Here is a 25,305-nt window from a genome sequence, read left to right as displayed (position 1 = left end):
TCTAGCTAGCAGTTAACACTGAGTGCATAAACTCTTGCTGCATGAACTCACTGAATTTTCCCAACACCCCAGGAGGTAGGTCCTACTCTTACCCTCATTTTCCAGATAAGGAAACAGACACAAAGAGAGCCCTAGTGACTCGTCCAATGTCACGAAGCTGGTAAATTGCAGAACCAGGATTTGAACCCAGGAAAATCCCTTACTTTATGCAATCTGACCTTAATCAGAAGCCTTTAGCTTGGAGGGCAAGCCCTGGAATGTGGGGTGGGTGGTCGGCTAGTCCGTTTTGAATCTCTCTGCTCCTCAGCCTGGTCACAGGCTTCGTTGATTCCCTAGCCAGTAGCTTTGGGATGATTTCCTGGGGGCCATGAGTTCTCATTCTCCAAAGGAAGGGCCTGCAGGAGCAGAAGGAGGCCAGAGAGAGCAAAGAGGGTGACCTGAAGTAGGGTGATCTGCCCGTCGCATTCTCTCCCTGTACCCAGATGTGGGGCCCAGACAGAGGGGAGAGAAGCTTCATGACTCAAAGCGCACCCCGCCCTGCCCTCCTGACGACGCAAGGGGGTGGCTTGTCCTGGAAGAGATGACTTGGAGTCTCCACCTCCGCCCCTTGCCTTCCCGGCAGACAACCCTGAGGCCAGGCGGAGGCGGTGTGGAGAAGTGAAGACACTGTGGTTTGTGGCTCTTGGCCCTGGCTAGGCTTCTGGGCTGCGCCTTCCCCGGCTCCCAGTTGTCCAGCTGCGCCTGTCCTGCCAGGAGGGGTCTTGGGGAATTGAAAGAGGGGTTTGGCAGGCGAGGAAGAGAGCAGCCACCCAGAATAATAAACCTGGCTCCTTGGCAGGGATCTCCAAATATCGTACTCCCTATGCCCTCTTGTGACACCTGAGACGGCTGCGTGTGGCCGCTGGGGAGGGATCAGGCCAGAAGCTGGAAACCAGCCACCTAACATTCCCACCTCTCCCAGCGCCGGCGTCTCCGAGGGGGCTCACCGTCTCCGGTTTCTCAGGCCGGGGAGAGGCCGGCATTCTTCCCTCACTCTCGGCGTCCCCACCCTTCCCATAGTCTCCCGGCGCTGTGGCAGCTACCCAGCCCAGAAGTCACCTGGCCCTGACTTGTCCTGGCTTGTTTCTTGTTTCTGGATATCTGCAGCTGTCCAACTGGTCTACCAGTCCCACCTCCACCCTCCCAGCCACCTGGTCCTGCTACCAGACCTGTTATTTTAAGGAGTCCAATCTGGCTTTTCCCGTTGCCTGGGAAGAAACACCCAGTTCCTTAGCCAGGGGCCCCTGACACAGACAATGGATGCTTTGGGGTGTGTGCAGCGAGGTGGGCGTGAGGAAGCCAGCCGCTCCACAGGCTTCCTGGAGAAGGTGGTGTCTGAGCTGGACCCTGAAGGATTTTGGGGTGGAGGGGGGTTTGAACAGACAGTAACTGGGAGGAAGGATGTGCTGAGGTGGGGGAGCAGCCTGAGCAGAGGCTTGGAGGCTGGTATGGGGCAGGTCATTAGTGCTCCCTGGGTGTGGCTGGGGTGTCAGGTGCTGCAGGCTGGAGAGACTTTTGCGGCGATCCAAGTAGGCACCGATGAGGGACAGAACTGGAGCATAGATTCACAGCATCCGTCTGTTTATCACACAGTTCTTTAGTGCTTTCTGTATATCTGGCAGAGGGGATTCCGACTAACCCAGTCTGCGCTCTAGGGGAGCTGGCCGTTCATGGGGGAGACAGACGGAGACGTGTCAAACGGTGACGATCTCTCCCAGAAAGTAAAGGGGCGCGGCTAAGGGCGGGGCCAAGGGCGGGGCTTGGATCCAGGCCATCCCACTCCAGCACCTACGTGGGGTGGACTCTTATCTACCACGGAACACATGTCTAAAAGCATTTTGAAACAAGAATGACACAACTAACGGGCGATGTTGTTTTAGTTGTTACAGTTACCACTGGGAAGGGCAGAGGGGGAAGGGGCAAGTGCAAGTTCTGCGGGGCGTGCGGAGGCTCCTCCGACCACCAGGTGCTGCCTGAAGGTGCAGCCCTGGGGCCAGACGTGAGGTGGCACCAGGCTGCACTGCTGCTCCAGGACTTCCGGTCCAGGGCTGGGAGTATGATTCCAGGGGACCCCAGCACTAGCCCTCCCCAGGACTGGTGGTGGGCCCGAGGACCCCCGTTTCCTCAGGCCTCAGAGGGGTTTCACTTCAGTCTAGGCATCCCGGCCCCGGAGTCAGGGGCCTGGCCTCGGTGGTGCCCATCTGTTTCTGGTCAGTTCGGCGGTCACAGCCTGAATCCTGGGTCCAGCCCAGCTCCTTCCGGTGCTGCTGGGGCGGTCGCAGCACTGAGGGCCCCAAGCCGTCAGGTCACCACGCAAAAGCTGCGGGTAATCCGCCGCCAGAGGTTGCGACTGCGGCTGCTGAGGGCCACCTCGGCGGCCTCCTGGAAAACGGCGTGGACGTTTTCATGGAGCAGAGCCGAGCACTCGAGGTAGGCCACGGCGCCAACGGACCTCGCCATCTCCTGGCCCTGCAGGGAGAGTGGATGGGGGTAGCCGTGAGGTGGGGGCCGCCGGAGCACCTCATGTCCAGCGTCCCCAAGCCCTCTTGGCCATTTTAGAGAGTCGCCAGGACTAAAGCATTCGGTGAGTTTTTCTAGGGCACCCACGGCTCCGCCTCCACCCGCGCCCCCCGCCCCCCAGCTTGACCAAACGCTCTCATGGCTTCTTTGGCTTTCCTGCCTCAGTTCCAGACCTGGTCTCTGCCTCTCAAGGTACCAACTGATTAACTTCCCAGGTGTGCAGCAGAGAGAGGCCCACGGACTGAAGAGCCCAGGGCCCTCTCTGGGCCTCAGTTCCTCATCTGTGAGGCGGGGGGTTAGGGCTATCTGGAGTGCACACTGCTTGTTCTCCCTTCCACAGGTGGAACCTTCCAGAGTATTCTAGGCACCGCCTCCAAACGTTAGCAGTTCCTGACCCACGACTACCTCTGAAATGACCCCTCCTCTGCCCCACACTCCGAGTGTTGGGGCGCCTGGCACAGGGCCCCTCTCCCCGCACCCCTGCGCCTGGGCTGGGTTCCTACCCTGTGGTAGGTCACCGGCTCCAGCCTCTTTTTGCGCAGCTTCTTCACCAGCGACCTGTCCTTGCGCAGGTCAGTCTTGCAGCCCACGACGATGATGGGCACCTCCTTGCAGAAGTGATTCACCTCTGGGTACCACTGCGGGGGCGGGGGAAAGGGGGGCGCAGTGGGGGTGCGTGTGTTAGCCATCGGGAGTGCTGTCCCTCTTGCAGAGGGGAGAATGGGCGGCTCTCCTGCTCCCAGGCAGCCTCCTGTGTGGCCATACGCACTGCCAGCTCATGGAGACCCCCCTGTGCCAGACTCTGACTGTCCACCGAAGAACTCATTAACCCCCAGGCCCCGATGAAGCAAGTTCTGTCGTCACTCCCACCATACGCACATGGCAGCTGAGGCTCAGAGGGGCTACGTAACTTGGCCTTGGTAACAGAACTGGAAGTGGAGGATTAGAGCCCAGGGTCCTGCTCCTGCCCCCTCTAAAACTCTGTCTCTCTGCAAGGGGAGGGGTCCCACAACCGCCTCCCAACTGGGTGAAATAGATCAGCAAATAAGTGATTCTCTAAAGATACAGCAGCTCAGGACCCCGCTGCAGCAGCTGCTCGCCTGCTGGAGGGAGCGCTGGCGTCCTGGGTCAGCTGCTCTTTGGAATGTGAGGCTCCGGGGGCCCTGGTTATTTCAGCCTGGACTACAACCCGGAGCCTGGAATCCAGAGACAGGAGCTTTGCATACCCAGGAACAAATGCCTGCTTGGTTTGTCCAGTCAGAAAAACTTGGCATCAAGCCGACTAGCTCCTGGAGCTAGATGGGGCCCATGTGGGGTCCTGGACAGATGTCCCACACCCCCGGCTTCCACAAAACTGCCCTCAGAAAGGGTCTCCTCTGTGACTCTGCCTTGCCGAGTCCAAAGTGAGTCCTCAGCCCTCATCCCATCTGAGCCCTGACACGGTTCGCACCCTCCTCCGAAACCCGGTCTGCATTTCACTCCAGGACCCCACCCTTCGGGTTCTCCTAGGGTCTTGACCCTGACCCCCACCTGGGCTCCAGCTGTGGGCTCGCCTTTCCCCTAGCAGCTCTTGCCCTCCAAGTGACCGCCCCCAGCCCATGGCTCTTGCCTACCAACAGCTCCTAAATGGAACTGCCCAGCCTGGTCTGGCCCAGCCCTCTCCAGGGGACCGCAGACTCAGACTTCTACCTGCCTACCTGCCATCTCCCCTGGGATAGCCAAATGGGTCCCCATATCCCACCTCCCTTCCCCCAGCTTGCTCCTTTTCTTCTTGGGAAAAGGCAAGTCTACCTTCCAGTTGCTCTGGTCAAAACATCTCTCTGTCTCCCAAGTCCAAACCATCCGCAAAGGGCTCTGCCTTCCAGATTCAGTATCCACCCACCTCTCCCCACCCCCTCTGTTAGCACCCCAGGCCCAGCCACCACCATCTCACCCGGTCCCCGGGGCCTAGAACAGTGCCTGGCATGTAGATGTGCTCAATCGATACTTCCGAATGACTGCATGGAACATGTCCCCATGACAGCACTTCAACGGATGTGTACCTTGGACCAAGCGACCCAGTGTGGGGATAGTAACAGTGTCTGCTCCCTCAGGCTGTACAAGGGTTAGATGAGTAAATAGATATAAGTGCTGGGAACGGTGCCTGGCACGTGGTAAGCCCTAATAAATGCTGCCACCATCACTGTGTTATTATTACTAATGCTGTCACTGCTGTGCTTTGAGGACTCCTGGAGCTGTGCGGGAGGGAACGTGCCATGGCTGGAACAGAAGAACTCAAGGGACCACAGGCCTGACACCTGTGAGTAGCTTCTAGAACCCCTGACATAACTGGGGTCATCCTGGGAGGCCACTGAGAGGCAGCAGTCACACCGACGGGCTGAGAACTGCTGGAAGCTAATGGTTCATGTGACCTTGGGCAGGCTCAGGCTGGGGAGATTCAGGGACCTCTGGGCTACACAGCATTCTCTGGCAGGGTCACAGTACAAAGAGTCATGGAGTTTGGAGTCTGCAGTAGGGGGCAGGCAAGGAGCACTGGGCTGGGAGTCAGAGGCCAGACCCTGCCCCATCTCTAGGGGATCCCCAGCCAGTTGCTGACCCCCTCTGGGCCTTGGCTTCCACATATATATGCCGAAGGCAACGTCATCTAGGGCCCGCCAAGCTCTGGCAGTCTGTGAGGTCAGCAGTGGGGGTGGAGCGGTACAGCTCGGCCGTGGGGACTGTGCCTCCCTCCCCGCCAGTACCTACCCGGCTAAAGACATTGTCAAAGCTGTGCGGGCTGGTGACATCGAAGCAGAGGAGCAGGACGCTGGCGTCAGGGTAGAACAGCGGCCGCAGGCGGTCATAGTCGACTTGTCCTGGTGGAGCGAGGGCAGTCATTCCCTCCAGATCTGCTGTCCGTCAGTACCTCCCCGACGCCAGGCAGGTGAGCCCAGCAGACTCGTGTGTGTGTGTGTGTGTGTGTGTGAGCGTGTGTTTGGATCAGGGCCCAGTTCTGTGTCTCAGGGTCCAACACGAATTTGGCACTTAGGTGGCCATTCCACATGAATGTTCCCCCTCCGCTATGTTTCTCTGGCTCGCTCACAGGATATGCCAGCCCTGTAGCCCTGTCCTGGATGGAGGGACAAGGCAGAGGCCCAGGCTGGAGGGACTGAGACTATCACTCAGAAGTCTGCTTTGCCTTGGGCTTGGGGGGTAAGGAGAAAGAGGCATCGGGATCCCAGCAAAGACACCTTTGCCAAGGTAAGGGGGCCGCTGGGTCTCCCTAAGGTTAGCTTTAAGCTCTGGTATTAATTTGACTCTGAACCCTTGTGTGGGCAAGGTCAGGAGCGTGGAGGCCAGAGGTCAAGATCAGGCAGATCTTACAGAAGCTAAAACCAGGATGGAAAGCTGAAGAAACCAGGAATTGTTTACCCCTCGAGAGCAAAGAGCTCTGGACTCCCCCTTGTCTCCAGGACACCGTGGGCTGCCCTGGGGTGGGGGAGGCAGCAGACAGGCGCAGAAGCAAGGAGGGTTGGGGTTCCTGGGGGCCCTAATCCTGTCCCTTGGAGATCGGTTGGCCTCCCCGTTTCAGAAGGAAGGGAGTGGGGCACGGACTCTGGCATCTGGGGCCCCTCCCCCGGCTTTGCACACCCACCTGCAGTGTCCCAGATTTGGAGGTTCACGGGTTTGCCCTTCATTTGCAGATTAACAGTGAGCCGCTCAAACACTGTGGGGGTGTAGCTCTGAGGAAGAAGAGCAAGCGGAGGCTGTGAGGACAGCTTCTGAAGGGGGACAGGCCCTGACGCCCAGGCCAGAGCCCAGGATATGCGTGGCACTGCCCTCTCTGGGAGCCGGCAGAGTGCAGTACTTTCTGGAAGTAGTTGGCTGGCGGGGTCGAGGCCTGGGGCCGCCGCTTCCTGTGTGTCTGGCAAGGACCCGGACTCCCTGGCGCTCTTCTCCTTGGCTGGAAAGTGGGAATATTAAAAGTACCCGCCACAGCCTGTCGCTGAGATGCTCCACACAGAGCCCTGAGCACGGAGCCTGGCACAAAATAAACACTCCGCACATGCCAGACGCTGTTATTTTTATCTTTGTCTCCCCGGGTGGGGGACTGTGCCATTTCTGAGCCTTCCTCCATGCTGTCTCCTCCTCCTGGAATGACATTAACCTACGTGTGTTCGGTCGTTCGTTCATTCATTCGCTCGCTCACATTCCGTCGTTAGGACATTCTCCAGGTCCGCTCCCGGACATCGGGAGCAAGTAATAAAAAAGGCTGGGAGCCCGCCGTGAGGGGTGCGTGGCTTTTTGGGGGTCCCTCCTTTGCCTCTCGACTTCTTACAATTCAACTGGAACCCCCCCCCACCAGGATGCCTTTCTGGATCCCCTCCCATGGCCCCGCCCCATTTCTGCCTCCCTTACTGGCCCTGTCTGGGCTCAGGAGGAGGCCCCTCCCCCACCGGGCTGGCTCTGCTGGCGCTTGCTCCCTCTCCATGAAGTCTGGGTGGATGGAAACAGGACGGGTTTTGTGCACAATGAAGGAATGAAGAGGGGGAGCCTTCACAGATGGAGTCTGAGCAACCGGTGAGGGGCTTTTAAAACTGCCACACGGGCCCTCTTCCCGGAGGGGCATGCGGGCCATTGCAGCTGGGGCCCCCGGGCCTAGCTCACTCGCTCAGGGCTGGTCTGTGGGGCCGCAGCCCAGGAGACCCTGTCGTCCGCCCGTTTCCCATGCCAGGTGAGGACCTCACCTGCCCATGACTGGCCCTTTGAGTCAGGCCCTGGCCCTTAGGAAGGGTAGCCCCCTAGTGGTGGGTTGGCGTAGTCTTCTGGGACACTTGGGAAGCTGCGGGGCGGGGGTGGAGGGGTGTGGGGAGGGAGGGTGTGGAGAAAGACAGGTCCCAGAGTGTGCAGCTGGGGCAGATGGAGAGACATCGCGGATCACCCTGGGGTACGGGCTCTGGACGCTAGTCACCTGTTATTCCCTCTACTAATAGGAACAGAAAAGGCTCCGCCCACCTCCCCGTGCCCTCTGGCCTGTCCAGGGCCCCACCCCTCAGGCCCTTTGCCTGACTGCGGACAGTCTGACGTGAGGTGGTAGCTAGGAAAACTGCTTTGGAGTCAGACTTGCCTGGCTTAGGACCGGCTCTGGCACTCTCTAGTTGTGTGACCGTGGGCCAGTCTCCTCACTGGTTAAAGAAGAATGTCACCTCACAGCATGTTACAGAAGAATGGCTGGCGGGTGAGATCCAGCAAAATGCCTACCACTTAGGAGGCCGGTTTCCAGGAACCGTGTCCACACCAGCCACTGTCCATCTCTCCAGCTTGTGCTCCCTTCCCCATCCCCTCCCCAGTCACTGGAGGGCACCGACGCCTGCTGAACTCCCAGCTTGGCCACCCGCTCACCAGTAGAGGAGTCGTCTGCAGGACCCCTCCTGACCTGAGGTGTGGGGCAGGCTGCCATCAGGCTCTTGGGAGACACAAGCTCTTGCAAATGCCTATGGAGATGACACTGTTACCCACATTCTCTTGAGATCTGCTATGGATGGCCCTTTACCGGCACCATCTCTGATCCCTGCGACCTTGGAAAGGCAGTCCTATCCCCATTTTCCTGAGGGGGACGCTGAGGCCCAGAGAGGGGAAGTGACTGGCCCAAGGTCACACAATGGACAGCTGGCTAAAGATGAAGCCAGGTCTTTCTGGCTCCAGAGGCCAGGTTGTGTTCCCAGTTATCTGTCTCTCCTGAGGTCACTTGCTCTCCCGAGGTCACCAACTCTAGCACCTGCTGGCAGAAGTGAGCAGAAAAGCTCCATTCCAGAGTGTGGGGTTGGGTTGCTCCTTTGGCTTATAATTGTCACAACCTTTCCCTCTACTCTGGAATGTCATCCTGGAGACTTGTCTACATCTTCTGTTGTATCCTTTGAACCCCCAGGCAGGGTCAGTCTCTGCCCATAGGGCCAATATGCACCTAATCTTATCTGCTGAGCTGTCCTCAGCCAGAAAGGCAGAGCCAGGACTGGGCTAGACCAGGGCACAGGTGACTCAGGCTCCAGTCTGCCCTGATGGAGCTCGTGGACAGACAGATGGATCGTTACAGGACAGGGGACGTAGCTCAAGAGAGGAGAGTCAGGGGCTTCCCCGGGCAGCACGCCCATGGGACCAGGAAGACTCAGCTGGTTCGGGAAGGGCTCCTTCGCCTCCCGCCTCCCCTGCTGCGAGCCCCTGGGCTTTGGCCTTGTGGGAACGGCGCTGCTCCTAACGTCGGCCAGGAGTCCCCCTGCCTCAGGAGTTCTCTCTGCTCTGTGGCCCCTGCCCTGAACCCGAGGGTGGGCGAAAGCCGGACAAAGGTTGCTGAGGCCCCTCCAAATCTCCCCCCTGCTCTCTGCTCTTCACTGTCGGCAGGAAGCCTGGGAGATGCGGCTCCAAGTCTCCCAGCTCTTGGCTCCCTGGGCTTGGAGGGCTGCCAGGAGGAGGAGTCCAGGAGCAGGAGAAGGTTTGGTCCCATAGGCAGAGCACTGGGGACTTCAGAGAGTGTCCTGGTCAGGGTGGGGAGACCTGTGTTCTAGGCCAGTATTGCCACTGCTGCGCCCTGGGTCCCAAGGCAAGACTCTCTCTGGCCTGTTTTCCCATCTGTAAAATGAAGGCCTTTCCAGCTCTGGGACCTTGTGTTTCTTTTAAATTGAAGAGGTCGTCTCTTGTGCCTGGAAGCAGAGGGGTTCCTGACAATTCAGAGTCCCCAAACAGGGAAGAGCCTAGACAAGGCCGGGTCCATCTCCTTGGTAACAAGCATGTCCCCCCTTCCCCTGGCCAGCTCCAGTGTGCCCTTCGACACACATTTCATCAACTGCGAGATGCCCACTTCTACGCTGGACCTCTCTGAGGCAGGGATGGGTCTCACCACTGAGGACATCTCGGGGCCCAGGACACTATTGAGGAGGCCCCACCCCTCCCAGCTCCCCTGCTGGGCCCCGCTGGCCTGGCCCCTCCATAGCATTCTCCTCACTGTGCCATAATTGTTAGGTTCCCATGGGCAGCATCTGGGGGCCCGGAAACACATCCCCCGCAACTTAAAAAAAAATGTGACTGGCCAAAGGGGGTGACGTCAGCTCCATAAACCACAAGAGCTGGCTCGATGCTGCCACAGTGGAAAGAAAGGTCTGACACTGTTACCAGGCCCGACCTCCCCGCCTCCCCCAACCGACTCCCCAGAACCTGCGTAACCCCAGGGGTTTTCAGGGTGCTGAAATGGACAGGAAGGAGAAGAGATGCTGAGAGCAAACCCACGGACTCCCGGGAGAACTAGGCTGAGAGGCCACAGGGTGGGTGGGTCCACCCCTGTCCCGCCGCCTGGCGAGTCCGCCTGGACCGTCAGTGGTCATGCTAATTAATGAAGGGTAGATGACCAACCTGCCCGAGCACCAAAGATGTGCCAGGCGCCGCGCGGGATTCTTTCCCCCTGCATCCAAGAAGTTGTGTGACGAAATGGAGGTTCGGGGAGGCTAAGCGAGCTACCGGGGGCCACGCAGTTCACTGGGGGGGCACCATGGTGCCTAACGGCTGTCTGACTTGAATCTGATGGCTTTTAGCCTCCAAGGCAGAGCCCCCCGAGGTTGTGCTGTAGGGGCAAAGCTGAGGGAGAAGAAACGTTTTGCAACGAAGCCCCTTGCCACCTTTGAGTGAGTCCTTTCTGTCATAGGTTCGGAGCTGAGTGTCTGACCTGTACGAACACTCTTCACGGTGACCCTGGGAGGTGGGCACGGTCATCCTTCCTGTTACGCAGTTAAGGACACAGGCATAGAGAGGTAGGGGACGTGCTCTAAGTGGCAAAGCTGTGACTTGAACCCAAGGCTCCAAAGTCGGGGGTCCCTCTTAGCCATGCCTTGCCACCAAGTGCTCCCTTAACTACCCAGGTCGCCAAGGCCAGTCCCTGTGACACCTCTCCCAGGTAGGTGCCATTCTCCGAGGTAATATTTTTGAAGCCCTCACTCCAGATGGCAGAGGGAGGACCCCACGCTCTGCCGGGAGGCCCCTCGGGAGTCCAGCGCGGGCGCTCAGCTTGGCAGTTCCGGCACGGAAGGGACACGCCGGGCGCCTGTGCGTGACCGTGACCCCGCGGGCATGCACGCACGGCCGGAGGGCCCTGCCACTCACCTCGGGGAAGGCCCCGTCGGCGAAGACCATCAGCAGCGACGTCTTCCCGCAGCCGCCGTCGCCCACCAGGACCACCTTGACGGACCGCACGCCCGGCGGCGCCTCCTCGCCCGGAGCCTGGGCCGCCTTCATCGCGGGGCCGGCGAGGGGCCGGCGCGCAGCGGCGTCGGTCCGGCTGCGGCGCGAGCCAGGCGCGGGGCAGGCCCGGCGGGGCAGGAATGTGGAAGGGGCGGGGCGGCGGGAGGAAGTGCGAGCCGGGCGGGGGGCGGGCGGCCGGCCGCCGAGCCCAGGTGAGAGGCCCCGGCCGGGGCGCGGGGCGGCGAGGCGGGGCGGCGGGGCTCCGGGCCCCACCCTCCCGGCGCATTCAGCCGCAGAAACGTTTCTTGAGCACCTACTGGGTGCGGGCGCTGAGACCACTGGAAGGGCCCCCCAGACTCCGCGCCGGTCCTCAGGAGCCCTCTCTGGGCTTCTGGGGAGGGCACAAGTAGCTGGACAGCGACAGTTTGTGTGGCGTTGTGGAATGGGACAGAGCAGCACCAGGCCTACCTCCCTCGGAGGGGGGTGGGGTCAGCCATGTAGGCCTACCAGCTCGCTGGGGACAGGGACTGGGTTTGGGGTTCCTGGTATAAATGGGACACGGGCAGGAGCTGGTGACTTTTGATGAAAGAGAGACAGAGAGAGAGAGACAGAGACAGAGACAGAGAGACAGAGACAGAGACAGAGAGACAGAGAGAGAGGCAGAGAGAGAGAGAGAAAGAGAGAGAATGAAAGAGAAAGGGAGGGAGGGAGGAAGGAAGGACGGAAGGAAGGACGGAAGGAAGGAAGAAAAAGAAAGAATAGAAAGAAAGAAAGAGAAAGAAAGCATTTCCCCCAGGGCTCTGGAGACAGCACACCGCTGTCCTTCCTCAAGGTGTTTCAGGCCAGGGAGGAATGCAGTGACCTCGGCATGCCCTCATGGGTCAGTGATTGGCACCACCGCGCCTGGCCCGCCCTTCCCCAGCCAGCAGCAGAAGGTTTCACTGCAGGTGGGTGACCACTTGTCTCACCTCTGGCTGGGGCACGATCTGAGGAAAGCAATGGAACCTTCTATCTGTAGACTGGTGCCACATGTGAGTGATCCTTATTCTTTAAGCGACAGTCATAGACCCTCTGTACCCGAGGGCCTGGGGACCCTGAACCGCTTAAGACAAAGTCACTACCTTGAGCAGCCCACGCCTACAGTGGGAGACAGGCAGGGCATCAGTGTGATAAGAGCTACAACAGGGGTGGGGACCTGCAGCAGGGCAGTGACAGTGAGTTTCCACCTCGATTCTGTATTTACTCCTGGCATCCGGAGTTCTCTGCTATCCAGGCCAGTGAGCGCTAAGCCTCACCCTTGACACAGGCTCCCCAACCCGCCTCGCCCTCTGTCACAGAAGACTGTGATGCCCAAAGCACCCCCTCTTCTTTGCCTCCATACCTCGCCTGTGTTGTTCCCTCAGTTTGGAAGACCTTTTCCCTCCCCCATCTGTCTCACTTTTTCCTCAAGTCTCTGGACCCTCTTCTTAGAAGTGTTTCCTGACCCCCCCCCAACCTGGGTGAGAGGCCCCTCAGATCTTGGACTGAGTGTTTTCATTGAAGTTCAAAGCAACAAGGTGCAGAAGGAGTCTTTGGGTTTCACAGTGCTCCCTCCCCCCCAACGCAGGTCATGACATCATCTGCCTGGAATTCAAAGATGGGCGTGTGAAAAAGTCCTCAGCCCCCTTTGAATTTCACTGTGGCACAAAAAGGCAGCTAGGGCAGGAGTCGCTGCCCCCTCCCCCATGGAGGCAGAGCCCAGACCCCTGGTTCGTCTTCCAGGCTCACCCGTGGTTGGAGAGAACATCCCAAGGACTTCCCCACCCTCCAGGTGCCCCTTCCTCCCCGAAACTGCCACAGGGCTGGGCAGGGACTTGGCACTGGGCTAGGCGTGTAGCTACTGAGCAGGGCTCTCTGCCCCAAGGAGTGGTGGGGAGGGGCCCCACCCTCCAACGATCAGCTGTCAGCCTGTTCGTCATCCTCTATCCTCCTCACTGCTGCTGTCATCAGGCTTTGGGTGGCAACGCTGGGAAGCAGGTGGGGCCAGACTAGGGGTGGAGGGAGCCGAGAGTCAGGCAGAAGCATTTGGCCTTGGTTGCTATAGGGATAATCACTCTAATGACACACTCGATGTGTGTCATGCTTTACAGTTTCACCGAACATTTCCTAATAATAACATCGCCCATTAATGGATCGCCAACTCTGTGCGGCCGCTGTCCCATAACAGGTGGGGATTGTTAGCCCCATTTCACAGATGAAAAACCTGAGGCTCAGGCAGATTAAGTTCTTGTCTAAGATCCACAGCTGGTAAGAGGCAGAATCTGAATTTGAACCCCGGTCTGGCCACAAAGCTGTACTCCCCTAACATCACATCTCACATGGATTATTTCATTTACTTCTCAGGCTGTGAGCCGGGCAGAGCAGGTGACCTACTTCCCCCATTCTACAGATTTGGAAACTGAGAAAGGCAGTAGCCAGCCTTAGTGGCTGGCAAGACACGGAGCCAGGATTTGAACCCAGATCTACTGATGTTAAACCCCAGCCTCACCCCACTCTATGCTCATGTTTCTGCCCTGGTTGGTAAGGAATTTCCCCAGATCTCAGACATTGCTGAGCCCTGGATAGCTCTGTTTTTCTAAAGTTTATTTTGGATTGGGGAGGTGGCCGGGTCATAGTTTGCTTGCCAGGGTATTGTTTACTGTTATACTGTTTTCTGTGGCTGCCGTTTACTACCAGCCTGTGGGTGCCAACCCCTTGAAGCCCCACTGGCCTAAGCCAGAGTCCTTTGGGAACCAAGCCCGCATGGTGGGTCACTGCCCCAAAGACTGCAGAACAGCAGAGGTGGCCAGGTTGGCCATCCCGTGGCTCAGGATGTTATGTCCAATTGACTGCCTGACTGGACAGATGAGAAGGGAAGGAAAATGAGGGAGCAGGAGAGAGAGGAAGGAAAGAAGGAAGATGGGCTGACTTGAAGAAATGAATAAAGGAACAAACGATTGCCTGGGCGAGTGAATGCAGTGCGCGACCTGAGTGCAGGGTCAGCAGACAGGTGATCACCCTCCCGCCTCCGTTTGCTCCAAGGCTCTCCTCCCTGGCCCTGGCCCCACTGCCCCATTTCCTGATACCCCACCCCCAAACTGCCTGAGACTGGTGAGTCTCCTGATGTTCTATCGGGGTCTCTACTGCCCCCATGTGGCTGCTCTGCTCCCTGCATGGCCATCACCCCGGGCTGCCCGCTCTGCTTGGGATACCTCTCTTGGCCTGTGGAGTGTTTATGGGTGGCTAAAATGGAGGGGAAGTGAGTGCCAGGGGGTGGAACTTCAGAGTCTGGTCCTGCCCTTGCGATGCCTTGCCTGGGGACATGAGCCCTTTGCTCCTCCGGCCTCCCAATGTTCCCCTCTCCTTTTCATCCCAAACACCAGATCCCAAGAGCCAGAACTCTAGTCAAAGCCTTGACCTCACATTCGCTGAGTACCTGCTGGGGGCCAGACACTTGGCATGTGTCATTTCATTCCATCCTATGAAGTGCGTATAATTCTTATCCCCTGACAATTGAGGAAACTGAGGCCGAAGGAGGACAGGTAGCTTGCCCAAGATCCCACAGCTGGTAAGAGGAGGCGGGGTTCTAACCCAGGCATTGGGTCTCTAGAGCCCGTTCACTCAGAATCCAATCCCCAAAAGTCAGAGGTGTGGGGGCCTTTGCAGTCCTTCTTGTCCAATATGCTTATTCTTTAGATGGGGAAACTGAGGCTCTTGAGGGGAAGGGATTTGTCACACAGCAAGTAGGCAGCAGACCCAGGTCTATGGCAGGCAGAACGCAGAAGTGACTCTTCTCTCAAGTCTCCTTCTGTCGGGCTCCCCCAGACCAACTCGACTCCAGCTGCCATTCGACTGGAGCCCAGGGTGGGGGACACAAGCCTTCCGCCCCTGACTCACCATCATTGATTCTTCTGGGTGGGACGGGAAGGTTGGTTATGGAGTGGGAGAGCCAGGGACCCCTGTGGCCTAGCCTTATGTTTATCTAGCCTTTCGGTTTGTCCCTTCTGGTGTCTGCAGGCCTGGACGACCGCAGGCGACAGAGGGAAAGTGCAGTTTGGAGCTGCCGTCAGCTGTGGATGATGAAGCGGCTGGTCCTGCTCCTCCCACACGCAGGCCCGGCCTGGCCAGTGCCGCTGGGCAGGTCAGCAACCGCCACACCTGTCCTTTTGGGTGGGGCTCGGCCTGACCCTGAAGGCTCCTGGACAGAGGGGGCCTGGGACCCTCGAGGCAGGCCCATGGCCTGGGGTTGGGAGAGGGGAGATGGAGGATGGGAAGGAAGAGCAGGAAGCAATGGCAGCCGCTCGCCTTGGGCCCTGCTGAATGCGCCTGAAACCTAGACAAGCTCTGCTGCCCCTTGCTGACCCAAAGCAGCCTGCCGATGTCCCCACTCGTCATTTCTGAAGCTGCTTAGCGTGTTCCCCTTCCTGCCTCCCTCCTTCTGACTTGCTCCTGCCCAGGACCCCTTCATGCCGGTAGGACAGAAACCTTCAGCCTCAGCCTGGACATGAAGCCTCTCCAGCTCAGCTGTCGCTGGTCTCTCTGGCTTCAGCCGGCTGTGTGGCTCCCCAGACACGTGCAATGCTGTGCGGGCAGTTCCCCGGCCTGAGGCCCCTCTCTGTTGCCCATGTGTACAGTCCATCCGCCTTGCAAGGCCTGAGCTCAGGTTTCCATGTCCACTGTCTCCTGTCTCCCTGGCATTGGGGGAGGGGCATTCCACTGAAGCTCTTCGTAGGCCCTGTGGTAGACAGGCGTCCTGGGGGATGCTGGGAATTCCCACCCGGATCCTCCTCCCATGCTTGCTGTGATTTTCCAAGGGAGGGGAGGGGAAGGCAGGGGGAAACTGGAGTAGCCTGGGAGGAGTTGGGGGAGGAGGCAGTGTGGCCTAGTGGTTAAGAGCCTGAACTCAGGAGCCAGGCAGCCTGAGCTTGAATCCCGATGCTAAGGCTTTTTGGCTGTGTGATCTTGGGCTAGTTACCTAACCTCTCTGAGCTTCAATTTCCATATCTGCAAAAAGGGGATGACAACAGTACCTGGCTCTAAGTGGGGCAGGGTCACAGGCTGGGCACCAGCACTCACCGACTCGTACTGCCCTCCCCCCCTCCAAGTCTCCCCGGCCGCTTCCTTCTCTGACTTTCGGAGCCAGGTCTATGAATTGGCCACGTGTTTTCGTCAGCTCCCGCCCTTTTCTATATGCCGCTCCCTCTGCCAGGAATACCTTTTGGGCCTTATCCACCTTTTTTGGCCTTATGCTACTTCTCGCCCCGAAGACTCAGGTCAGGAACACCTCCGGGAAGCCTTCCTTGATATTTCCTGTTGTCCCCCCCTACCAGGCCTGGCTCAAGGCTCCTTCTCTGAGCTTCCCAAGCATCCTGATGGCACAGGTTCTTGTCTGGGCACCCGACAGCAGGGGAAGGAGGACTCGCAGTAACCGGGCAGAGGCCTGAGTCCCTGGGTCCTGAAGAGGAGGTGAAGGTGATCTGGGCGGAGCAGGACCCTCCGGAAGCCCCCTTCTTCCTGTCCCACCTTTATTTTGGTTCTAGAATCATTCCAGTCAGCAGGCTCGGTCCCACCACACCCATCCGGGTGCACAGTCGACATTTCATGCAGTTAAAGGAAAGAGGAGGGAGGGAGGGCGGGAGCACATGGCCTATGCTGCATAGCCACTGGGATAGAAAAAATCCGGGGTCCCCCGGGATGCAGGGGTCCTCCAGCTGTGTCCCCGGGCCCTGTGCTGGCCTGGGCCATGTAGACCTCCCGGTGCTGGCCACAGGGTGGACAGCCTGGCCTCGAGGCTGGGTCATGGCTGTGTCAGGTGGGGAGAGCCACAGTCTTGCTAGTCCCAATACTACCCTGGGCCCCCCACCCTGTTCCAGACACCCCGTCTTGCCACATCACTGGGGATAACTAATGGGCCTGGGTCTCCATGGTTTACAAGGGCCAGAGGGAGCCAGCCTAAGAGCCTATACTGTGGGTGGCCCTGTAAATACTGATCCTCCCCTTTGCCCATCCCTTTGACCCGGCAGGGGCACCCACCCCTCATCTGGGGCACCCACCCTTCAGTTTTGAAGGGTGCACAGCTGGCAGCTTCCCTGAGGCCGTCTTTGGTGGATGGGAGCTGCCTCAGCCAAGGATCCCTCCTCCGATGGTGGTGGGGGGCGGATAGTAGCCTAAGATGATACATGTGCGGACGGAGGGGCCCAGCCCTTTGCTTCTGGGAACGCCCCCTCTGGGGTGCTACTCCCACTCTGAGTTGCCCACGCCATCGGCTGAAGCTTCACTCTCTTGAAGCCGTGACTTGCTGGCTGTACCCAGGCTTCCCTGTCCCTTGAGGTGTCCCCCGAGGGCCCTCCGCCACAGACCTCTTGCCCAAGAAGCCGCGTCTCAGGGCTGCTCTGGGAACTCGCCCTAGGACTCCCTGTGTCCTGGGCGTTTGAACCATGCCCCAGAACCACCTCCCTCCCATTCTGACCCCCCTTGACTGTCTCTCACCGCCTCTGCTCAGCTGCCCCTCCCTCCCAGGCCAAACCCAAGGGCCTCCTGCTCCACTGCCTCCTCCCAGGGGCCTGCAGCCCCCGAGCCCCTCCCACAGGCCCCTGCAGTCTATACGCTGACCGCCCCACCGCCCACCAGATATCTCTCTTCTCAACAGGGCCTGGCCTGGAGGGACTCCGACAAACGCCTTGGAGCCAATGCCTGGTTTGCACGAGACCGAACTGAACACAAGGGCCTGGTCTGGGCCTCCGTGGTCAGGGCCTTGTAAGGGTTATGGCTCAAGGGAGCAGATTTCATAATGACCCTGGAGCCAGCGACCCATGTGGCCTGCAGGCCTCTGCTTGGCCTGGTTTCTCTGTCTCCTCTGGCCAGGGAGAGGCCCTTGTGCCCACTGCAGTGTGCTGAGGACTGTGTGTGTACAGGGAAGTTCGCGTCCCCGCCATGCTCAGGCTGGGCTGCCTGCCTGGGGACCCTCGGTTCTTTTCCTGCCCCTCAAACCACAGCTCCCGTCTCATCCTCCAGCCCCCAGAACCGCCATCCTCCCGAGTCTGCCTGGCTGGGCCACCGTTCAGCACTGAGCAGATCACCAGGACAGGGACATCTCATCTCCCCGACACCCTAGGGGCTGTGTTTTGTTCACATCACCCCTGCTGATGCCCACCACAGCACCTGGCCACCAAGACTTGCTTGGTTCCAGTGCATGGCCCAGCTTGGCACTGGCCTTCCAGCACGGGTAGGGAATGGGGAGCTCTGGGAGGCCAAGGTCACCCCTAGGCCGAGGGGCAGACCTGTTGGGGATCTCAAAGTGGGAGAACAATGGGCCAGTGCCCAGCTGCCCTCCTGGGGCCTAGCCAGCCATAGCTGGTCCTCAATGGGAGAAACCCTGGGTCCCTAAATACCCAGCCAGGCTGGTTCCTTGGCTGCAGTCTGGACAGAGGGACCAAGATAGCTCATGGGAACTCCACCGGGGGACCCCAGTGTTCATGGCTCCAGCTGGACTATGGAGAAGGATGTCAGAGCTGAGCTTGAGCCAGGCTCCAGGCAGCTCCCGTGCCCACCCTGGCCTTGCCCCAGCTGCTAGTTTCGCCGGACGGGGTGCCACATGGACACAGGCCTGCGCAGCGTGGCCAGCATCTGGTTCCAGTGCGTGGTGCCCATGCCGCTCGCTGACGGCCCAATGATGACATGGCCTATGTTGTCCCCACGGCCGTCACTGCTGCTCTCAGCCACCGTCACGCGGAGGGACAAGTCCTGGGGAGGAAGTGACACGGGAGCTGGGGACCAGGGCCAGTGCCGGAGGTCTTCCATGGCTCCCGGGCCCCGGTCCACAAATGCTTGGCCCTGGCGGGGGTGCCAGACACCGCTCCCTGAACCTGACCTATGATCTGCCTAACCCCACAGCCTGCTGCTGCAGTCTCCCTGCCTAGCGGCAGCACTAGGCTCAAACACTGGCCTCACCATGTCCTTGCTGTATGACCCTGGACAGTGACTTGAGCTCTTCTCACCTCAGTTTCTTCCTCTGTAAAATGGTGATAACGGTTTCTATCTGTTCTGGGAACAAAGTGTGTGAGACATTTAGCGTGGAGCCCGGACACAGTCAGAGCATGAGAATGCCTGCTGTTGTTCTTCTAATGTCATTGTAGCTTGGAAGGTGGTAGTGAGGGGAGGTGGTGAGTTCCCCATCCTCTGAGGCATGCAAGTGTTGAACACTGGCGTGACCCAGGTCATGTCCTCTGTAGTCCCCCGCCCCTTGGTCTGTGATATCTGTGCTAGGAGGGCTCTCCCTGGGGCACGTCATCTTCTGAAGGCCATGGGGCTGTGGGGAGCTCAGCAGGGCCCCCGTGGGTAGGACCTCGCAAGATTCAGGGCGGAACTCTGAGCCCTTGGTGTGGCTCTGGCTCATCTCTAGGCCTTTGCAGTTCCCTCCGCTGGGAACGGTCTTCCCCCAGATTTCAGCTGAGCTGAGCCTTCCTGCAGAAACCTCCCGTGACCGCCCAAGTCTTAGTGGCTTGCTCTCAGTGGGTTAGGATTGCCTGGGGACGTTCTTGCTTGTCCCTTGTAAACACCAAGGAAGCAGTGCCCATATCCCAAGTGCCCAGCACAGGGCTGGTATCCAGTGGGTGTTCAATAAAGGCTTCTCGATGAGATGGTTTGAGACAAACCATCATGACCTGCAGGAGCCCTGAGAAGCTGGGCGGCAGGGGATGGAGCGGCCCAAGAGCCCTGGGGGTGACCTGGCCTGGTCCCCACTCCTTTGTCATTTCCCCCTCACCTGGAGCACGATGGCAGGCACCGAGAAGATCATGGCTTCGTTGAACACGGGATTGGGGTCGTCCTTCTTTACAGCCGTCTTCTTCTTGCTCATCTTCCTCCCATCCTGCAGCAGGTACACCTTGACATAGGGGTCTGGGTGGGCGAGGGGGTGAGGGTGAGGGCCAGCGTCACACTCACTTGCCATAACCCTGCCCAGTCCCAATGGCCTACTGGCTCCAAATATCCCAAATCTTCACTATTGCCTTTAGCTCCTGCTTTTCTGCTATTGGTCCTTTCTTTCTTTCCTATTTGACAGATGAGAAAACTGAGGCTCACACGTGTGTCAGAACAGCTGGACTTTGGAGAGGGCTGCCTGCCTCCTGCCCACACACTCACGCCCCTCACACGACGCTTGGGGAGCTTGGCAGACCCTCCACTTTTCATTCTATAAATGGCCCGAGCGCAGACGTCAGCTCTGAGTCACCCGGCGCCCGCTCAGCAGGGCCTGACTCAACGATCTGGGGCTCTGAAATAACAAGTCGCCGTCTGCTCGTCTGCTCGTCACCTACCGCCCACTGGGTGTCCTTGCTGTGCCTGCCTGGACCCCGGGTTCCCCCAGGCTCCAGAAGGTTGGGTTCCCCCAGCCTTCTGTCTTCAGTTACCCGGGGCTAGAAGCTCCTGCAGACCTGGGGCATCAGGTCCTGCCTGGTACCCATATTATCCCAGTGGCCTTGGTCCCCATGTGGGACCTGGGATGCATTCCAACCTCTGGGAGCAGAGCCTCCACCATGAATTCCAAAGTGGGAAGAGGGTGCCCACCTTGGTTTCTTCCCAGCACCCCAGGAGTCAGCGCTGCCTTCTGCTCTCAGAATCCTCCCCGCCCCCTGCCCGCAGGGGCTCCCTGTCCCCCTCTGTGGCTCCTGTGTTCCCCCAGCTAGGTTAATCTTCCTACTGTGCATGGCTCCTGAGCTTAGCCAAAGCAAGCTTGGGGGCCTGGCACTGTGCCCACACTTGCTGATGCCTCCAGGTGCCCAGGGCGTAGCAGCTGGGCCGCAGCTCCCACCAGCTGTATGGAGGAGCCAGGCAGCCAGCGGGGCCTTACCCGCTGTGGCCTTGTCGTGGGTCCAGAGGAGATTCTTGGCCTTCACTACTACCACAGTCAGGCGCTCTGCTGTGGGGAGGTAGCTGAGGGATAGCAGGATCTCGCCCACAGCGTCAGCGGCCTGGAAGACAGGTGGGTGGCTAAGAGGACTTCTGTCCCCTGGACTTGAGGGGTCCAGGGAAAGGCAGAAGCATCCTTCTCTGTTGAGAAGTTGCTGCTCTTGGGGCCCCTTACACCAGGGCCCCAGGCTGATGAGGCCGAAACAGGGGTGCCCCCCCAACTCCATGGAGCATGTACCACCCCTCCTTCCCACTGGGTGTGGGTCCTGCCCTGAAGGAGGGCCAGGGGGTTGCCTGTTAAATGTAGCATCCAAAGGTGGTTATGCCCCCTCATTCCAGGAAAACACTTTGTGGGGGTGCTATACAGTGGACGGGAGTTAGTAGTTTGCTTAAATAACAATGATGCTCCCCAAACGCTCCTCCATTTGTAAAGGTCAACTTCGGCTTGGCCCGTGTCTGAAATAACCCACGTTAGGGCCAGAGGAGTGCGCCCCTAACAGAGACTCTAAAGGAGCCGAGCTTCTGCAGGTTCAGCGGTAGGAGCAGAAGAACTGTCAACAGCAGTCGGGGTGGGTTTCGTTTGCATGCAGTGTAGAGTCTCCCTGAGTGTGGCTCAGGCCTCTTTCTCTAAGATCTGAAAGATGTTGGTGGTCAGGTCGTGGCAGAGGACAGCGAAGCCCCTCCTCCGAAGTGTGTGTCACATTCTCTTCATGGGTGGGCGCGTAGGCAGACGTACCTTGTTCTGGTCCTGTAAGTAGAGCCAGCCGCTGAATGGCTGCAGCGAGAGGTCGAGCACGGAGAGCTTCAGCTCCACCACCCCTGTGCTGACGTTCCGCTCATCTTCATCGATGCCGAACACAGAAAACCGCAGGCTCTTCTCCTCCAGGGCCGCAGGGTCCAGGGGGATGGAGAACTTCTCGTCAAAGAAGATGGAGTAGGCATTCCTTTGGATCTGCAGAGAGAAAGGGCCATGGAGGGCACTCCAAAGCTGGGAGGGAGGTGGCAGCCAGGGGCCTGCAGGCCGTGGCAGGGGAGAGCAGTGGACGGAGAGCCCGAGCCTTAGGCTAGAGTCCTGGCTCTGCTGTCCCCACGACTTTAACGGTCATCCTTCCTTTAGTGGCTCAGCGCCTATGATTTAAAAGCCCACCTGTCCTCCCATCAGTGGTGGGCAATCTAGTGGCCTGGCATTCGAAGCTTCCACCATCAGACCCCACCTAGGTCCCATCCTCAGTGCTCATGGATCCACAGGCCCCTCGAGATGAGCTAGCTGAGCTGGTCTCCATCTTTCTTGCACGTGTTCAAGTCCAGCCTTGGCCGGGTGTGAGTACAGGTAACTGTATAGTTGAGAGCTATCGATGTCCCAGCCCCCACAGAGCCCTGCCCAGGACTCTCTGAATGTTGTGGGGACAGATGGATGGACAGAATGACTAGGCAAGGCTACGCAGACTCCGCTTTGAAGCCGTGGGAAGGCCCCTGGTAGGGTGCACTTGCGGGCACGGCTCCCCCTTCCGTGGGGGGACTGCCTTAGTCACTGCTTGGTGATATTTAAAGAGAGGAGCTCTCATTCCTGGCACCTCGCCTGAAGCTGGGGGGCTGCCCAGCCTGAGGGCAACCACCCACTTGCTGGGATCGGCCAGGCTGGGATGCTAAGAAGCCTGCCTTCTCAGGAATAAATCCACCAGCACCTCCAGGTGCCCTGAACTGCACTCTTTGGTGGCTGCCTGGGCTGTGGGAAGCCTCCCCTTATACTGCTCCCTGGGAGTGGCGTTCCTTCCCAATCAAGGGCCCAGTGGGATGAAGCCCACCCGAATCCTGGCCTGCATTAGGCTCTTCCTCCAGCCAAACTAGCCTCTTGGCTGTTCCCTGCCCACAGGGCCCAGAGGCCCTGACCATCCACTCTCTACATCGTGCTTCATGAGCTCGTGGGTGGAGGAAACGGGAACCCCAGAGCAAGTCCTGGTATTCTGGTCACTTGCTGGGGTTGTCTGGGGCAAAGCACATTCTGGAGCCTCAGTCTCCCTGTCCGTAAGATGCCCTCGATCCACCCCGTTGGGGTAATGAGAGACTCGTGGATGTGCTGGGCTCTGGGAGCCAGGTTCTCAGCACACGATGGCTGTGGTGGCAGCTGTCTGTCAGTGACCCCCTCAAGGAATGTGTCTGCAGCTACCCAGGGTGCTCCAGGCAGCCCAGCCACAGGCGGCCCGGATCTGGGCTCACAGTCTCCACAGGCCAGCTGTCCAGCGCTTAGCGAGGGCTGGACTAAGGAGTCTGCGCGTATTAACACATCCCCTCAAGAATTATGACGCCCACTTGACGGATGGGGAAACTGAGTCACAGGGCGCTTAAGCGACTTACCCAAGGTCTCAGTGTTGGGAAGTAGGGAACTGGAATTTGAATCTGGACAGTCAGGTGCCAGGGTCCTGCTCCCAGCCACCCACAGAACTGCCTTTTGGAAGCTGGGCGGCCCCTTCTTGGTCCCCACATGCACGTGGCTGGTGGTCAGCCCCAAACCTTTCTAGAATGACGGGGGCAGGGTGGGGCAGGAGAGGGATGAAGCCCACCACTGAGGAAAAGCCCACTTTCAGTATGGTAAAGGTGACCAGACACAGGTGGGTCTCTGGGGTGTCAGAAGGACCTTGGCCCTGCAGGTCCTCCGGCTCCTGCTCTGGTCAAGGCCACGTTGTGTTGACCTCTCCCACCTCCGAGGACCCCTGGCCTCGGCGTCTGGACCCCTCCACCCAGCCGGGAACTACTGGCCACCAGTGCTGGGCAGTAGGATGTGTCCTGTGTAGGCTTTGCTCCCTCTGGCAAGGTAGAGGGACCCGAGGCAGGGGCGGCCTGATGGGGTGCCTCTTCTTCCCCTCCTGGCTTACCCCGGCCCTGTTGCATTCTGCTTTCGGCCCTGGCGGCTGGCCTCCGTGGGCTGCATCGACAGGCTCCCTTGACCAAAGGGCACGGTGCTTATCAAGGTGGCTCCCTCCACAGCGCCGTTTCTTTGGCACCTCCTGGCCCCCTCGCCACCTCAGACCAGGGCACCATGTGTCCCCGAGGTTGCCCTACCCCCACCCCCACCATCGTAAACAGTCCTGTTATTAAGCTCTCCCCCAATTAGCCAACTGGAGCATGTCATCCATTCTCTGCCAGGACTCCAAGCTGACACAAGGGACAGGTGTGGCCATGGGCATCTGTCTCACACTGCATTTGTACCTTCGTATGGCAGGATCGCTGAGAATGCTGCATGCTGGGAGCCCGCCAGGGGCAGCCCCAAACTCCCCCTTCTGTCCTCCCTGTAGCTAGCCCCTTAGGCTCTAGGATCGGTAATCCAAACCCGCTGCCCTCCTCAGATCCTGCCTGGCACTGCAGACCCACCCGCCTTAGGAGGACTCCCCTGAGCCAGAGCACACCTCTGCCCTGACCCTCAGTGCCACTCACCCGGGAAATGCCCACGATCTGCTCGTCCGGCAGCAGGCTGACGCGCATGAAGCAGGACTCGAAGCTGGCTTCCTCCCGCTCCATGAGGTCCTTGCCCTGCAGCACGGCCACGTGGAGGGTGTGGGAGGCAGCATCGTAGTCCATGCTCACCTCCACCTGGCCCAGCGTGAAGTCCTGCCCGAAGGTGTTGCTCACGGAGGAGATGGAGTTCAGGGAATCTGCCGACTGGGACTTCCGGAGAGTCCCGTAGGGGGCCAGGTCCAGCTCACGGCCCATCAGCTCCAGGGGCCCCAGCTCACTGATGCTCTCAAAGGTGTCCTCGATGCTGAGGCTGCCTTTGCGACTGGGTGGTCCCCGAGAGCTGGCCCGCTGGGCATTCCAGGCAGGTGCTCTCTGGGGGTGGGAAAAAGGGACACGGGAGCATGAGAAGGGCAATGACGTCAAGGTGGCAACGAGATGCGGCAAGCCCTGCCCGTTTAAGGCACCTCCAAGTTCCCTTTTTGCCTAAACAGGGCATGCCTCAGTTTGGCAGGTCCTCGTTAAATGTCATTTCACGTCACTCGGTTTTCTCTCCCTAACCAGGATGTGAGAGAGCTTTTCCTCAAAATGTTTATTTATAAGAATTGAGTTCCATACAACATATTCATTGCAGTGATGTTTATTAAAAAAAAAAAAAAAAAAAGATAGCAATTCAGGCGTCCAGCAGAAGGGCAATAGCGTATAGCTACTCAACGGAGATGATCGAGCAGCCTCGAAGGAAGTTTTCAAAAATGTCTACAACACGAGAAAGCTTTCATGTGAGGTAACACTCACACTAATCTTCAATTGTTTTTTTCTCTCTAAATTGACTTTTGGATTTGAGAAAACAAAAGCCTTTGTATCACGAGCATCTCCTGCGTTGGGGTATGGTCTTGATTAACATAATTTGTAATGCCCGCCCCCCAGTTTTCCATTAAGAGGATGGCCATAATTTATTTCACAATCCCGCCCACTGTTGGACATTTATGTTGCTTCTAATTTTTCACAAATATAAATAATGCAGCATTGAATAGCTTTCTTAAAATCCTGGCTCAGAGGACACAGTCTTTTTGTCAAATACTTATTTGACGCATGTTGCCAAAATGCTCTTTGGAACGTTGTGCCAATTTACAGTCCCCCAAGCAGAGTAAGAGATGGTCCCCTCCG

The 25,305-nt window shown here is 58.7% G+C and overlaps 2 protein-coding genes and 1 long non-coding RNA gene across 7 annotated transcripts in view; 1 reads left to right on the top strand and 2 right to left on the bottom strand.

Annotated features, from left to right (window-relative positions):
* Positions 1-1,889: 1,889 nt before the first annotated feature.
* Positions 1,890-10,888, bottom strand: RHOD (ras homolog family member D). Its single transcript, XM_016132576.2, has 5 exons — positions 10,687-10,888; positions 6,194-6,281; positions 5,305-5,414; positions 3,063-3,197; positions 1,890-2,508 (listed from the first exon to the last, which is right to left on the bottom strand). Exons 1-5 carry the CDS (start codon positions 10,816-10,818, stop codon positions 2,341-2,343), a joined length of 633 nt encoding a protein of 210 aa, XP_015988062.1. The 5' UTR covers positions 10,819-10,888; the 3' UTR covers positions 1,890-2,340.
* Positions 10,889-11,488: 600 nt separating this feature from the next.
* Positions 11,489-18,815, top strand: LOC118602890. 2 transcript variants are annotated; one of them, XR_004950955.1, is made up of 4 exons: positions 11,489-13,792; positions 14,166-14,350; positions 14,800-14,923; positions 17,432-18,815. It is a non-coding gene; the product is annotated as an uncharacterized LOC118602890 (long non-coding RNA). The 2 variants fall into 2 exon arrangements; XR_004950954.1 differs by lacking the exon at positions 11,489-13,792 and having other exon boundaries at positions 14,014-14,350.
* The window catches only part of SYT12 (synaptotagmin 12), a 21,716-nt gene continuing 11,540 nt past the window's right edge, over positions 15,130-25,305 (bottom strand). For all 4 annotated transcript variants that reach the window (XM_016132593.2, XM_016132586.2, XM_036221246.1 and 1 more), the window contains exons 4-8: positions 24,121-24,513; positions 21,425-21,640; positions 20,630-20,750; positions 19,547-19,680; positions 15,130-18,525 (exon numbers count right to left, since the gene is read on the bottom strand). In XM_016132593.2, coding sequence (XP_015988079.2) covers positions 18,352-18,525; positions 19,547-19,680; positions 20,630-20,750; positions 21,425-21,640; positions 24,121-24,513 — 1,038 coding nt within the window. In that variant the 3' untranslated portion in view covers positions 15,130-18,351. The remainder of the gene's footprint in view (positions 18,526-19,546; positions 19,681-20,629; positions 20,751-21,424; positions 21,641-24,120; positions 24,514-25,305) is intronic.

This window comes from Rousettus aegyptiacus, unplaced genomic scaffold (assembly GCF_014176215.1).
Source record: "Rousettus aegyptiacus isolate mRouAeg1 unplaced genomic scaffold, mRouAeg1.p scaffold_m13_p_5, whole genome shotgun sequence".
Classification (NCBI taxonomy): Eukaryota; Metazoa; Chordata; class Mammalia; order Chiroptera; family Pteropodidae; genus Rousettus; species Rousettus aegyptiacus.
Note: the sequence above shows the minus strand (reverse complement) of the source record. Positions and strands in the feature narration are given on the sequence as shown.